The sequence below is a fragment of the Dysidea avara genome, chromosome 2 (genome assembly GCF_963678975.1).
Source record: "Dysidea avara chromosome 2, odDysAvar1.4, whole genome shotgun sequence".
In the NCBI taxonomy this organism is placed as follows: Eukaryota; Metazoa; Porifera; class Demospongiae; order Dictyoceratida; family Dysideidae; genus Dysidea; species Dysidea avara.
This window is the reverse complement of record NC_089273.1, coordinates 27,118,412-27,133,503: the sequence shown is the minus strand read 5'-3', so window position 1 is coordinate 27,133,503 and position 15,092 is coordinate 27,118,412. Positions and strand designations below refer to the sequence as shown.

Sequence of the window (15,092 nt, the reverse complement as noted above, 5' to 3'; positions counted from 1 at the left end):
GTTAGTTGAAGCGTAGATACGTAACAGAATACATAAAAAGATAAGGAACACAAAAAATTTTTGGTTTGATTTGTGTTATGCATAACATCAGAGAACTGTGCTTCAGCAAGTAAAACAATCAATATTCTAAGCAGCATAACCAGTAATCTAACAGACTAAAGCAAGTGTGTTTAGATCTTTGTGAGAGATTTTGGCAAGGGCATTCAACCCATACGTAGAATTTTAACAAAGGCTATGGAATCAACTGTGACTGTTACATATGCCATTGAACTTTTACTCATAGAACAGTACCTCCATGCCTCTTCCATATCACTTCTGATTCCACTTTCGAGAATTGTGGTATGTTGGTCATGCGACCAACATAGCCTTTTGCCTTGAGTTGCACTGCTAGGGGCTTAAAAGTTGAAGATACTTTGCTATTTCTTCGAACAACTGTTCTGATCTATTTTTGTACATTTCATACCATGGAAGACATGTAAATGTACACAAATACATACAGTATGAATGCAAAAAATATACATAGCTGTAAGCATTTCATATGTATACAATTGTTGTGTTGGATAGATCTTGGCACCTCTATCACACTGTGGTGTATCAGGCACAACTGTCATTCTACAAGGATCACAAACATGCTCTTATGGTAGGTAAATGGTTTCATATAATGTATTTTACTCTGCCAAAATTATTCATAGCAGAAATCTTGTGTTCACTTATAACAGTCTATACTATCACATTACTTTTATGTATTTATATAACTACGTGACTAAAATAATACTGCACATATACATATTATTATACACTAATTTTATATAATGCAAGATGGTGATGTGCAGTATGTACTGTAGCTAGATAACTTATTTGCTTATGGATATAGTAAACATAGTTGTTGTTATTATTATTATTATTACTAGGACCGCGTCACATACAACCAAGTACATACACCAACGTTGCAACCTACCCATTAGGCAAGTATAAACAGTGCCATAGGAAACACTCAGAGCAGTGTGCGTGTACCTGTGGAAATGATACATATGCATATGTACATAGGCAAGGGAGTATAACTGGCATCAGAAAACCACAATGCTAAAACACAACCTACACAAAAACCAAGTTAAGTTAGCTATATTGAAAGTAACTATATATTGTAGGTGTGACGTGTCTCTGAAGATGACTCAGCAGTGAAGTGAGGCTATGCAGAATAAGGGATATGGTGAAGGCACAATTAGCAACTGATCCCATTCAAGCCAATATGGCACAACAGGCTCTGTTGTAACTAGAGGCCACTGGTGATGTACCTGTATATCAGCGGTGTGGCATTGGCACAGTGATCACAGTCTATATTATTATGCATACAGCCATGCACAACATACAGGAGATAGTTACACATTGTTGTATATGCAGCACTGCATCGGCTTCTTGTTTAGCTATTACAGACTCACAGTAGACTAGTAGTTAAGCCGAGTGGAAAATAATTCCAGCCGCCAGCAAGCCAGATGAAGGTGTCGGTATAATGAAAATAATTCCAGCTGCTAGCAAGCCAGATGAAGGATGAAGATGTAGACCTATAATACAACTACCGGTACATATTACATTACTCATTACCTTGCTGTTCCAGCTGGTTGTTTATGAGCGCATCAGCTGGTATCCCAACTGATCAGCTGGTCGTTCACTGCATGATGCCTGGAACGCATATCCTGCACACAAAATACACAGTTACAAACATTTAAACATACTTGTAATGTTGTTGCTTACCAGTAAAGTGGCACCTGGCCTCTCCGCAGACGTTTACTAATCTTCTCGTTCGAGCAATCTGTAATTAAGCAAGGGCGTAGTGCTGGGCGTTATATAGAATTACACGTACGGTAAAGTCATCAACACGAACAGGCGTACTTATTATACGGTTGTGCCTTCATTCACAGGCGAATCTTTCCCCGCTTAGTTCATGTCTCTAGGCCTCGTAGTTTTCTCAAATATGATTTATCATTTATTTATTTATTCATTCATTCATTATTAATGACGTAATTTTACCGCATTTCGTATTATTCTTACTACTTGGGTGTATAATTATTAGCACTTTACAGTGACCAGCACTGAAGGTCTGATAGCAACATGTGCTGCAGCCTTAGGATTACCTAACCTAATTTCAGGGACTTAGACCTAATGACTTGACTTACTTACTGACTGACTGATAAGGTGTAACAGAAAAGGGGCCAAAGTAAGGAAAAAATCCCTCCAACCCCAGGATTCAAACTGCAGGTCACCCAATGTCTAGTCGTGGCCACACTCAGTCTTCCTCCAGGAGGGATGGATTTTCTTCCTTAAACCTAAAGTATTTATTATTAGCACTTTAGTTATTCACTGTTGACTACTTTGTAACAATATAATATGAATGTCGTTTTTCATGATAGGGTAAACCGGCCACTAATATTTTGTACCTGAAAATGGCAACTTGTGAGAAGCAGAAGATTATCAGAAGAAGAAATATGTGTTCAGAATGAGTTTAGAGAATGGTGTTGAGTATCTGTTTCAGGCTGATAGTGAAGTTAGGATATGTGATAATCATACTATTTGTTCAGAATAAATTAAACTTGCATGTGGCATTACTGTATGTACAGTTACAATTAGAGCTCTCACAAGTAAACTCTACTCGTGATTCTGCAAGACATGAGTACAGCTTTACTCGCAAATTGCTGTAGTCTATTCATGACTCAAGAAAGTGCAACATTGTGTTTGAGTGGTACTATAGTTAAATCATATACATATATAGCCACAACGTATGTAGGGTTGGCAATGAAAAAATCAACCTCTATAGTTTCTCTTCCAACTCTATGTGAGCAATCCTACCCAAGTCTACATCAAAACCGCAGAGTAATAGTACGATGATTCTCCTTGCTGTTTCTGTAGCGCACATTTTAAGTTTCTGCAATTTTTCAGATTTTTGAATAAAAATGGGTAGCAACATCAGAGATGCTGTTTGACATGCTTCGATGTTTCCATGAATGGTACATTACATGGTGGCCATTGTACTATCAAAAACGAATGCGTATTCTTGGGTAAATGGATAGTGCAAGAGTCTAAATCATAGCAAAAGTGAGAGCATCAGCTTGTGTTGGCACATAAACACTGTAAAGCTCCACTAAATAAGGTCCATAAAGGTGACTGGGAGCTAGTAAACCAACCTTTTTATTACGTGAGTTTCAAGGGGTTGAATTTTCCTTGCAGACCTGTCAAGTGCCATTTTAGCAAAAATTGAGGTACAGCAAATCATCTTTTATACAAGTATATTTCGTAGAGCATCTCACCCAATAACCCAAAAAAAGGATTGGACAACATTCTAGATGTTCCTGCCAATTTTATGAACATGAGTCAAAATTTACTACACAGCTATATCCCAAACAGAAGGCATTCCGTCTCTATCGAACTCACCATTTAAAACTAAACCATTGGTAGACTCTATCCCCTAGGTTACATGTTAATCCAAAGGGGTCAATTTTTTCATTGCCAACCCTACTATTGCTTTTATAATGCTAGATGTATACAGGAATGTAAAAGTTTCTGCAAGACATTTGTGACATTGTCAGTTAGATTTTATGGCAATTGGATTGAGCAGCCCTCCTTGTCAAAATGAGCCGTGTATCACATCGGGATGCACCAGAAGTAATGTAATACGTGACTGGCTGAAAAAAAAACCCTGCCATTTCCACTAAAACCGATTTGGCTATAAGATATATTAAAATAAACTGCGTAAAAATATGTGTGCCACTTAAAAATTTACACACGTTATAATTGCTTGCTTCAGTATGCGATGAAGCAAACTTGTAACTAATAAAACCTTTACACCAACAGATTTGCCTGTTTGTATAGAGTGGTGAGTTATTAGTGCTTGTCTACTATGCTGTAGAAATATATTTTACCATCATCATTATGCTGTTGAAATGGCCTTCTTCTTTATGCAAATGGAGAAATATAGGAATTTAATAGTTCATGACGAACAAATTAAACCAAGTCCCATCTTTGTAGCGTGTTTCAATCGTGAGTAATGATTGATTAATTAAATGCCAGTGCAGTATTGTTGCTGTAAAAATTGAAATTCTTACTGTTCCAAAAGTCTTTCACCACAAGTATTCATTGTAGAAGATTGAAATTTCCATTCCTTTGTTACTGCCAGTCACATATGATGGAGTTTTACTCAATTCATTTCATCCTCAAAAACAATGGAATTTCAGTTTATTAAAACACTTTTAGTTTTCCATTAAATCAAGACTGATTGCAATATGCATTGAGTAGTTATCAACTTATTATGCATACATGATAATCTTTTCATTTCAATCATTTGTAGCTACCAAGCATTTAGATATAGCTAGTATATACCATAATGCATCAGCTCCTCTTCAACAGCCTCAACTGTCTTTCTTACTGCAGATAAAAATGATGTTGGATCCCACTGGAAGGTTGGGGGTGGGTTGTTTCACAAGTCATGAAATTGGAATAATTTTGGAAAATGCTTACCCCAGCCTCAACATCAACAGATTCAAGGCAGATTCTCTTTATGGAACACTAGACTACCATCTTCTAATATAAAGACCATCTGGGATTCATCAACATTGGGTGACTATGAGTCAACTACACAAGTCAGTCCCCCACACAAATACCCCCATGATCAAACGAAGCCAGATAACATGGGAAGCCTTTGTGGGATAATGTGTGGAAGAAACATGTATAGCTAAACAGAGGCAGAAACATGTATCGTTAAGTAGTAGCGATCTTGAATGTCACAATTATTAGCATGCACGCTCCTTAGCCTAGTAACACTTTGTGTTAGTCTTAGCATCAATAAAGAGTACTGAAAAGCAGAATGCAGTGAAGAGTACTAGTAGCTATTAGCTAGTCCACTGGAAATTCTTAGCAAATTGCAACTATATCTGCATTTATGGGGTTTCTAGGGATGAGCCTATTTTGCTTTTTTTTCCACCTATTTTTCTTTCCAGCAATTCTTTTATTTTTCACCTATTTTGCTCAATATTTTGCTCGGGTTTTTTCTATTTTGCTGAGCATCAGTAAAAATTAATTGCAGTATCTCAAGCTTGCAAGCATGTGTGACTGCTCTATTAGAATATTTTGTACATAGTGACTGTTCTATTAGAGTATCTCGATCTTTTGTCACCATTTCCTATGAGCTCATGTTATCCTAATTATGCTAATACCATGCGTGACTGTTCTATTAGAGTATCTCGATCTTTTTCATACAAAATGTGCTAAGCTGCCATTCCTTGGTGCCCATTTTTCCAATTTTCCACCTATTTTCCAGCATTTTGCTCTTTGCTTTTACCAACGTATTTTTCCAAAAAAATTGCCACAAAATCGGCGCATCCCTAGCCCGGGTTTCTGAATTTTCTGTTGTGATAGTCAACTTATTTCTAGATCTGCCAGGTTACAAAGACTGATCTATAGCTAGCTACAAATACCAGCAGTCCAGCACCATAACCCACAGGCCACAGCATGGGGTCATATCAGAAGGTAACTGATACGGATTTTACATTCATAGACAAGAGTGCAATAGCTACTTTATAAACTTGCAAGAGAGTTGGTAGCCACATATTATAACTACTAAAACTGACAACTCTGACCAATTAAAACAACTAACATTTTTTGAATCATAATAAATCCATTCAAATATAAAAACCACACTAATCACCTCTGATAGCCATAGTGGAAAACACTGCTTATTACCTGAATAAAACAAAACCCACAATTAAAACTTTTGTAACTAAAGTTGCAACCCACAATCTAAACCTTTTCTTGAAGAACTCTTGATGAAAAGGAAGCTAAACTCTCCTGGGATAGAGTTGAACAATAGGTATTGTTACATAGACATTATTTGTGTTGGTAGTGATGCATAATTCCTGAAATAAGTCTGCTTTTGATACATATAGAAGATTTAGGGTTTTATTGGCCAAGTACTAACTTAGAAAGGAAAGGGGGATACAGCTCCCTTAGCCCCCCCCCCCCCCCCCCCCCCACCCCCATAAATCTGCTCCTGCATAGCCTTAGCCGTTATCGAGTTATGCGTGTCTGAAGGAATCAGTCAGTCAGTTAATAACTCAGTCAGTAGTGGTGATATCCAACCTCGTATTTTTAGTACAGGGCTGTATAGTCTTCTTTAACAACCAATACTTACTTTCAACAAGTTATCACTAAGCGAAATTTCGTTCCTGGATGCTTGTGCTTCTAAATACAGCTGGATTTGAGGGGTTTTCATGGTTTTGTAGGTTTTCAATAGTGCTGATTTCAAATCTGACAAGCGTACAAGCCACAAATGCAAGGTATGGTTAGTATAGCAGACGTTTATTACCTATTTTACTGCTTGTATGCAATATAACGCTATATTTTTCTAATGTACGTGCTTCAGTCGAGTGTTTTAAATATATCTGTAACGTAGTTGAGCTGAGCAATGTGCATACTAGCTCTGCAATCCAATTTATGTGCTTTGTAGTGTCATTGAATGGATGGAATATTGGCATTGGACAGCTGTGTGATATGATAGGGCTGTATACTGAAATGATACAATAGATTTTAATGGAAATTGTTGGTCTAAATGGGATTACTGAAGGTATTTCCCTAGAATTAAAGGGGAACTGCAGTGAAAATATAAACTACTTTTAATCATATAAATCATTCAGTAATATAGTCCTAATCTTGATAACAAAGTTTCAAGCCACAATGTACAGCGGTTGGCTAGTTATTAAAATCAAAAGTTAGCGTGACATACCCCTTTTTGGCAGCCATGCTTTTAGTGGCTTATACGTCACTGGATCGGAATGCAAATAATTCCCCATAGGTTTCAATAGTGTCTTAACATTTCGAGCAGGATGCCGGTGTACTGTATCGCTTTAGACTGTGACAACGACATAGATAGTGCCCCACCTGGGACAAGCTTTCATCGTGTACCACTGAAGAAGAACCCAGAGTTAGCAAAACAGGTAAGATTTTGTGATTGCTGGTCCCCGCACTTACGCGTGTTGTGATAGTGGCTACAAAACCTGAAAGTGGTTAACCCACCACTAGAAGACGAAAACGCTCGTGTTTGCAACCACCATTTTACAGCAGACGACTATGTGAAGTCTGTGTTCGAGGGTCACGGGCCTGCTAAACCGAAGCTAAAGGCTACTGCTGTTCCTACTATCTTTTCCTTCACAAAACCAGTGAAGCGTAGGAAACTGAGCGAAGCTAGAGCAGCCAAGTCACAACATGACTCGCTGATCGGCGATTCGCTGGGGTCCAGCAGTGAGTCCAGTAGCCAGCTGTTACAATACCTGATAAACAGGAATTGCAGCGTGGTGAGCCACAAGGCTATAATAATAAAAAAATATTAGTCCATCATACTAACAGATAGACCAGTTTTGTCTAGGAGCAAGGCTACTTTTGTCAACATTTACCCAGAGCCATTGCTACAGAATGATGTTGGCTCACAGGCAGACTTATTTTTCCCTACGTCATCACCTGTGCTCTCACCGATGCAGTCTTCATCACCCATACCAGGTGTTGCTAGCTATACTTTTAGTGAAGGGGATGAGGACATGTGAGATGTTGTTATATCTGGTACTGATAATTATATTTCTGTTTTTAGTCCACAAGACCAAGATGAATCATACCACCCGGACCACACTGAGGATGGCACAGATAGTGATATAACAGGAGACCGCAAGTTCATTGTATTTGAATCACAGCTGATGATGTTATTTAAGAGGTGTCGTAGTTGTGGTCTGGAAATGGTCAAGTTGAAGACATCCACATCGGGAACATTACTGGAAGTCAGTGGTATATGTCCTGATGGACATGTACCATTCTGGCAATCTCAACCAGTAGTAAGACATATGCCAGCTGGTAACCTGCTGCTGGCTGCAGCTATACTCCTCAGTGGTCAGACCTTCACCAGCTTTGCTAACTTGGCAGATGTGCTAAATTTAGTTATGTTTGGTGAAAGGCGTTATTATGACATACAGAGTGAGTATGTGTATCCTGTTGTGCACACCACTTATGTAAGACAATGGGAAGCTGTAGTTGAATATTTAAGGGGGGGCCAGCTACACCTGTCTGGTGATGGTTGTTGTGACAGTCCTGGTTATAGTGCTAAATATTGTGCGTATACCCTCATGGACTCTGCCACAGACCTAATCCTAGACTACAGTTTATTGCAGTGTACTGACACTACTAGTTCAGTAGCTATGGAGAAAGAAGGATTGCGACGGTGCCTTGATAAGTTGATGGTACAACACGTCGATATCTCTACTATAGCTACAGACAGACACACTGGTGTAGCGTCCCTGATGAGAACTGACTACCCCCATATAGACCATCAATATGATGTGTGGCACTTGGCTAAAAGTGTCACAAAGAAGTTACGTAAGAAGGCCAAGACAAAGCATTGTGGTCAACTCCTCCCATGGATCCAGTCAATTCCTAACCACCTGTAGTGGTCTGTGCAAACATGTAATGGTGATGCACAGTTGCTCGTGGACAAATGGAAATCTATTGTACACCATATATCCAATGTCCACTAGTGGGACAATGACCCTAATGCATTGTTCCCAAAATGTGTGCATCCAACACTGTCTCCAGAAGAGGAGGGCAGTAAGAAATGGCTGCGACCCGGAAGTGTTGCACACAATGCTTTATGCAAGGTAGTACTACAGGATACACTGCTGCGGGACATTAAAAAATTAACCGGCTTCCATCATACCGGCTCGTTGGAGGTCTTCCATTCCTTACTCCTAAAATACTGTCCCAAGCGGCAGCATTTTTGGTATGATGGAATGCGAGCTCGTATGGAACTTGCTATTCTTGACCACAATTACAACACCCAACGTAAGCAAGCAACCACACAATCAGTTATTATTAACTATACTGTATGTGTGTGATGTTTCTTAACATGTGCAAGTAAACTAAGATTCAAAGTAGTGTTTCCTAAGGGACGGAACGCCTGGGTAGCCAAGCCGATACTACAGAACAAGGACTACACACACCTCACACACATGATGAATGACATACTTAAACTACGGACCCACGGAAAACAGCAGGACACACAGGACTATGACAAAACACTTGCATTACCACAGAACATTGCCACAACAGAACGACTGCCTAAAGATGAAATTATAGCTAAGCACACATCTAGATTCCCCAAACAGCCATTACATGAACAAACATCTCAGTAATAATATTTATCTCTTCATAATTTTTTATACTACATGCAACATTATAAATCTGCTAATTTAAAACCAGTGTAAATATTACTTAGTTCAGGAAATTCCTTGCGTATGGCTAACACAACACAAGATGGGATAACTTTACGAATTCCTCTGCCGAGTCTATGGTATGTCCAGTAGATGAACTGTCGGTAGGCAGCTACCCTGTATGACCTAAAACACTATAGTATACGCCATAAATGATTACAAATCAGCGTTTATTAATTGTCTGTGCCTGTTAGCCAGTGGAAGGCGCAAAGAATCACCGCGTACTGACTTCATTGTTACCAGTGCAGTGTACAAAATATCTTTGTTGAGGCAGACCACTTTAAATTGCTCGTGATCCATTATGCACTGAAGACCTCCCCCGTGTTCTGTCAGTCGTTTGTCTATTCCTTCCATCTCTCGACAACACTGGCATTCAATGCCACTGGGCATGGGCGAACATTTTGCACACTCGCACCAATCCATTGTTCCCAAGCGCTCTGTGAAACTTGCTTACTCTCTTATATCAGTTTCTGACTCGCTGCTGCTGTCGTCTTCATTATCACTGTAGCCTGAAACATCCATGGGTTCGAACTGATAAGGTATAATCTCGGTATTCAAACTGCTCTCAGCCATTATCAATACAACAATACCCGCACTTAGATCCAGTGACGTAAACCACAAATTAACATGGCTTGAGGCATGCGCAACTTTCCATCGCTGTATCTCCACAGTGGAATGTAGTGCAGCTATAAAAATTGGAATACAGACATAACTTTTCATAAAAATTCAATTAATAAAATAAAATTAATTTTTTTAAAAATGACTGCAGTTCCCCTTTAAGCAAATGTTTCAGAAACAGAAATTTTCCCTGTTGTAAGTTTGATACATGGTTGAAAGCACTATGTCCAACTTCTTACCTGTACATTTGTTAAGAATGGTTTTAGTTGCTTATACGAACAATTTGAGTCAGTATAGTTTTATTAAAAATGTAGAAATCACTGGCTAATTTTCCCTTTGGTGCCATTTTTCCTATGTAAAATTGGTCTAATTTTTTATGACATTGTAACTTCACTATAGAATGCAGTATTTATCTGAAATTTTCAGTAGATGTTGCATGTTAGTAGTGCTTTATATGGGGTGTGTCATATGTGCTAATTGAGAAGTGTCGGTTTTTTGTAGGACATCACTATCAGTAGAAAATTCCGTTAAATAAATTATTTTTAAAATTCCCTAGAAACTTGTTGAAAGCATTTGGGGTAGATCTGAAAACTTTTTGGGGCTTAGTTTTATGCACCTATCAATGTGTTGCCCCACCCCCCCCCCCCCCCCCCTCGGGAGTAAGTGGAGCTTTACAGGGGGAATTGACATGAAACTGCTGCGCCACTATGGGGAATTTGACGATTATTCATTAAGTGCCCAAGCATTTTTGTTGTTGTAACTTTCTATGCTATGTCAAATCCTGAGTAAATCCCATGTTGCAACTGGGGCCAACAGTGGGGATTTGACATGATAAGTTTGCCGTACTATGGGGCATTTGACATTCGGCTGTGTCAAATCCCCACCATAGCCCCACATGTGCCCGAGGGGGGGTGTTGGGGCAATACATTGATAGGTGCATCACCTAACCAATACTGCCTCATCGTCGTCAGGGACAACTGAGGCTGTTTTGTGGGTGATATTATTCCATGGGCCATACCTACTCCTTTGTGGTCCCTACTATACAATTACTATCGTACTGTATGATTCACTTGTGAAATACTTTAATACAACAGTCATTTTGAATAAAGAGTGGAATCTGTCTATTTACATAATGATTGAATTGTGATTTATATTCTACAGGTAAATGATTTTGAATCAGAAGTAAAGGTGCTGACAGAGCAACATCCTGAGGTATGTACGTACATGCTATACATGTGTAGGTATTGTAGCTCAATATCTATAATTGTGACTGAATTTGACAAAACAAGGCTTCGACGCACAAAGCTTTGTTAGGAGATATGGCGATTTTAAGGAATCATTGTGTAAAAACTTCCCAGTGCCTACAGCTGTGCAAACAAAATTTGCACCAATTGTTCATCTGTTCACTAGCTATCACTGAGTGGGTGTATACATTTCTGATACCCAAAATTTGCCCTGTTTTGAGCAGCTTTTTTCTAGAGGGTAATAATATACACAGGTGGTAGTAATAGGGTGGGAGGGTGGGGGTGGACGGTGGTCTTAGTATACAGGTATAAAATGAAGTAAGAAGATGATTGGAATCCAGAGGCCAAGTTTGGGCTGTCCATGGCCCTCCATGGCCCTCAAATTACTCTAAATTGACTGAGAACACTATTGGCGAGCTCTCTGTGAAGTCCCAGCTTACTACACACCATTATCACAAAGCCATGGCCATTTAATGGTGCCAATCTCACACTCGTGGCTTTGACAGGGTCAGAAGGAAGCTGCTACAGAAACCAGACTTGTCAGTGCTGAGGGAAGTACAGTGTGACATATGATATTGTATTAGATCAGCAATCCATTTCTGGTAAAATCGTAAGTTTGATTTTGTGTGTGTGGAAGCCTTGTTATGTGAAATCCGGTCACAATTGTTGTGTTGTCAAGTGGCATTACTGTAGATTTATAGCAAATCACATTTTGTGCTATAAGCATAAGAATTCTCAAGTGCTTTGTTTTCACACAGTTCGATCACTGTGTATTCACTTCAGACAGTCAGACCTTGCTTAGTTTGAGCTCTGTGTGTGTGTTTGTATGTTGAAATGATAGAAATTAGTAATGAGATTGTAATGCCAGCAAAGACAAACCTTTCACATCAGAATGCATGTTCAGTTGTTTGTATACTTGACAGCTATGTATAATGAACACAGTTTAAATCATTATTGTGTGTTAGTTGTTACTTAATTACAACAGGAAGCAACTGTGTTTACTGAGAAGCATCATGAACTACTTTCAGCTTGTGAAGATCTGAAAGAGAATGTAGGTTTATTCTGTTATACAAAGTTACACATTTACTATTACATTATCATGTTAAGTGCTGTGTTTACATACAAGCATACATGTATATACACTAAGGTGGATACTTGTGAATACATTTTGTTTTGTATATTTGATGCCTTAACTTAGCTAACATGCACATGTATTGTTTCTCTGTAACATTAGTTGGCCTGGGTCAAACAACAAGTTGGTCGATCTGGTAATCTGAAACGATTACTGGAACAAGTTTGTCAATCTGGTAATCTGAAACAATTACTGGAACAATTGAATGACTTCATCTCTTGGTATGTACATTATTAGTGTTTTCTATCCAAAGTGATGTGTCACATTTGTAATAATAATAATATTTATGTAAGCTGTTGGTCATGCATGCACTGTATCTCCTTGTTCCAGTAATCTTTATCTGTGTTAATGAAAGTACAGTTGCCTGATGTTATTTGACTATAGGTTGGATGAGATACTCAAGAAGGCGTCATTGCAAGACCTCACTGAGAGCATATCTGAAGCAGAAAAGGCTATAAAAGAACACAACGAATTAAATGTGTGTGCTATTGGTGATTTATATGTGTCATTGGAACATGTAAATATCAATGTATCAATATGCATTATTAAAATCACGCAGCTACTGGATAACTGTCTTGTAGAGCTTAATCCACACCTAAACATCTACCTGCACTTTTTTGTTATAAAATAGCCGTTGTGCATTTAAGGTTGAAATATTAACTCAGCAATCATCATATGAAGCGCTGAAGGCTCATGGAACTAGCCTCATCTCAGGTAGTAGTGGAGACCTCCAATAGGAACAAGCTGAACAACTGCTGGACAAGTTGGAACAGACTGGACAGCTGTGTTAGATGCCTGGCAGCAACGTATGGATTTGTTGGAGCAGTGCAAGAATTATTTCGTCAGTGAAAGCTGCATGTGTGCATATGACAATTTTCTTACTGTATATTTCAACTTGTGATCTGTAGGCATATTTGCCAGAAGTAAAAGTACTTGATGGTACCATGTCAGATCTCAGCGAGGAAACTGCAGTAGGAGAAATTTTAAGATTATTTTAGTTATCATTTGTCATGGAATGTAGTTCATTAGCAATCAACTAGTCTAAACATACATATGTAGTTACTGCTGCTCTGAGCCTAACTAGACCTATAAACTAAAGCACAAAATGTAAAGCTCTGTGTTGCTCAATGTAATGAGTCAAAGTGTCAAAACCTGTTTTCCCACGCATGATATTTCCCAGACAATATGTGACCGGATCTGCGGAAACCAGACACAATCGCGCAAGCCGAATTTACAGTACAGAAGCTTCATTACTTCTTGCAACACGGTAGCGTAAATCAAAAAACCTAAAACGTCACATGGCTTCCTTAATTGACCTTGGAATGCTGTTCTGCGACTCATATATGGTGTGTTACTGTATAAAGCATTGAATACATTGGGTGAAATACTTGCATATTATTTAAAAATTCTGTTAATTTTTTGAAGGCCTCTTTCTTAGTGAGGGATGGGAGTAACAATAAAACCCTGGATATCATCTTATTTGCCTGCGCAAGAGGAGTTGGAAAATCTTTGTTTCATTGTGGTAGACCCAAGGATACGGAAGTTATGAGCATTTGTTTGTCACGTCAAAGCGATCGTACACGATTGATTTTTCTTCATGAATTCCGCCTTTGTAGGTGAAAATTGTAGCTACGTACCTTGATTCATCGATAGGTTACAACCATTTTTGTAGGCGCATGTAATTTATTTTCCCTATAGCTACTTGCTTTAAAAATTGATTTTTCTGTTGTTGCTAGTTTGTAGGGCAGTAACTCTTAATGCTATTGGCATATGAGGCTGAAATTTTGCTATAGGGTAGACTTGGCTATATAAGTAGATGATAAATATTTAATAAACAGGAATTTGAAAAATACACGGTTGTGTCAGGTTTTCGCAGATCCGGTCACATATATGCCGATTGACGCTTTGGAACGTCTATGCTAATGTGGCATAGTAAAACCTACCTTAGCGACCCCCTGTATAGAAGCCAGAAGGCCACCTCTCTAAAAAGACCAACTTTCAAGCTATAAGTTTATAAACTAATCCACCTGCCTAAAGCAGTCACCTAAGGTCTGGCCCGAAGGTGACCGGCTTAGACTGATTCCACTGTATATTACCAATATTTTTTTGTGTGTTTTTTGTACCACCACTTTATACTGTATGTTTGTTGTGTTATCATGTTGTTTTAATTCTTGACTTCAACTTAAAACCTCATTTGTGTATTTTTGTTTATTAATGCTTTACAGCACAAGTGCTGAAGGTCTGTAGGACACCTGGTCCTACAGCCTGCTCAAAGACTTTAACTGTATATTTTAGAGTTGACCTCTGACATTTAACATTAATTAGTTTTTCACTGCTTCAAGGACTTCTCATTTTATGAGAAAAGCATTTTACTGTAATGGTTACGCTACAAACATTTCATTACAGGAGCTCAAGGATTACCGCATTGTTAATAAGAAATATCAGACACTTCAGTCATCACTGGCACTGCTGGGAGGAAAGATTGATGGTATCACTGACACTGCTCAACAATTGATAGACAATTGACACTATGCTGCTACTGACATCCAGAAGAGTGTGGATGAGTTGAAGAATAAGTGAGTAGTAGTGTTTGTTGTAGTGAGAAGTAATATTGACTGAATAAGTTACAGTGTGTGTGTTTGTGTGTGTGTGTGTGTGTGTGTGTGTGTACAAACACACAAACATGGGTTATGTTGATTTTGAATGTAACATGTGATGCTAACTCATAACTTAATTTTTCGAGCATAAAATTTTCGTGAATTGCCTCTGCTCATAATTTCAAGGGAGAAAGTTTCGGGTTTTGTA

General features: G+C 38.5%; 1 protein-coding gene and 1 long non-coding RNA gene across 4 annotated transcripts in view; one reads left to right on the top strand and one right to left on the bottom strand.

Moving 5' to 3' along the window:
* The window catches only part of LOC136246993 (spectrin beta chain, non-erythrocytic 1-like), a 177,405-nt gene extending 162,577 nt beyond the window's left edge, over positions 1–14,828 (top strand). The window contains exons 54-59 of one of the 2 annotated variants that reach the window (XM_066038589.1): positions 565–640; positions 11,073–11,123; positions 12,141–12,206; positions 12,390–12,508; positions 12,672–12,765; positions 14,694–14,828. In XM_066038589.1, the coding sequence (XP_065894661.1) occupies positions 565–640; positions 11,073–11,123; positions 12,141–12,206; positions 12,390–12,508; positions 12,672–12,765; positions 14,694–14,813 (526 nt within the window). In that variant the 3' untranslated portion in view covers positions 14,814–14,828. Of the gene's footprint in view, positions 1–564; positions 641–2,408; positions 2,549–11,072; positions 11,124–12,140; positions 12,207–12,389; positions 12,509–12,671; positions 12,766–14,693 lie in introns of those variants that run through there. The other variant, XM_066038591.1, reaches the window with a different exon arrangement.
* LOC136247004 (uncharacterized) lies at positions 476–1,993 on the bottom strand. 2 transcript variants are annotated; one of them, XR_010697000.1, is made up of 4 exons: positions 1,753–1,993; positions 1,603–1,694; positions 959–1,014; positions 554–612 (listed from the first exon to the last, which is right to left on the bottom strand). It is a non-coding gene; the product is annotated as an uncharacterized lncRNA (long non-coding RNA). The 2 variants fall into 2 exon arrangements; XR_010696999.1 differs by lacking the exon at positions 959–1,014 and having other exon boundaries at positions 476–612.
* Positions 14,829–15,092: the final 264 nt, after the last annotated feature.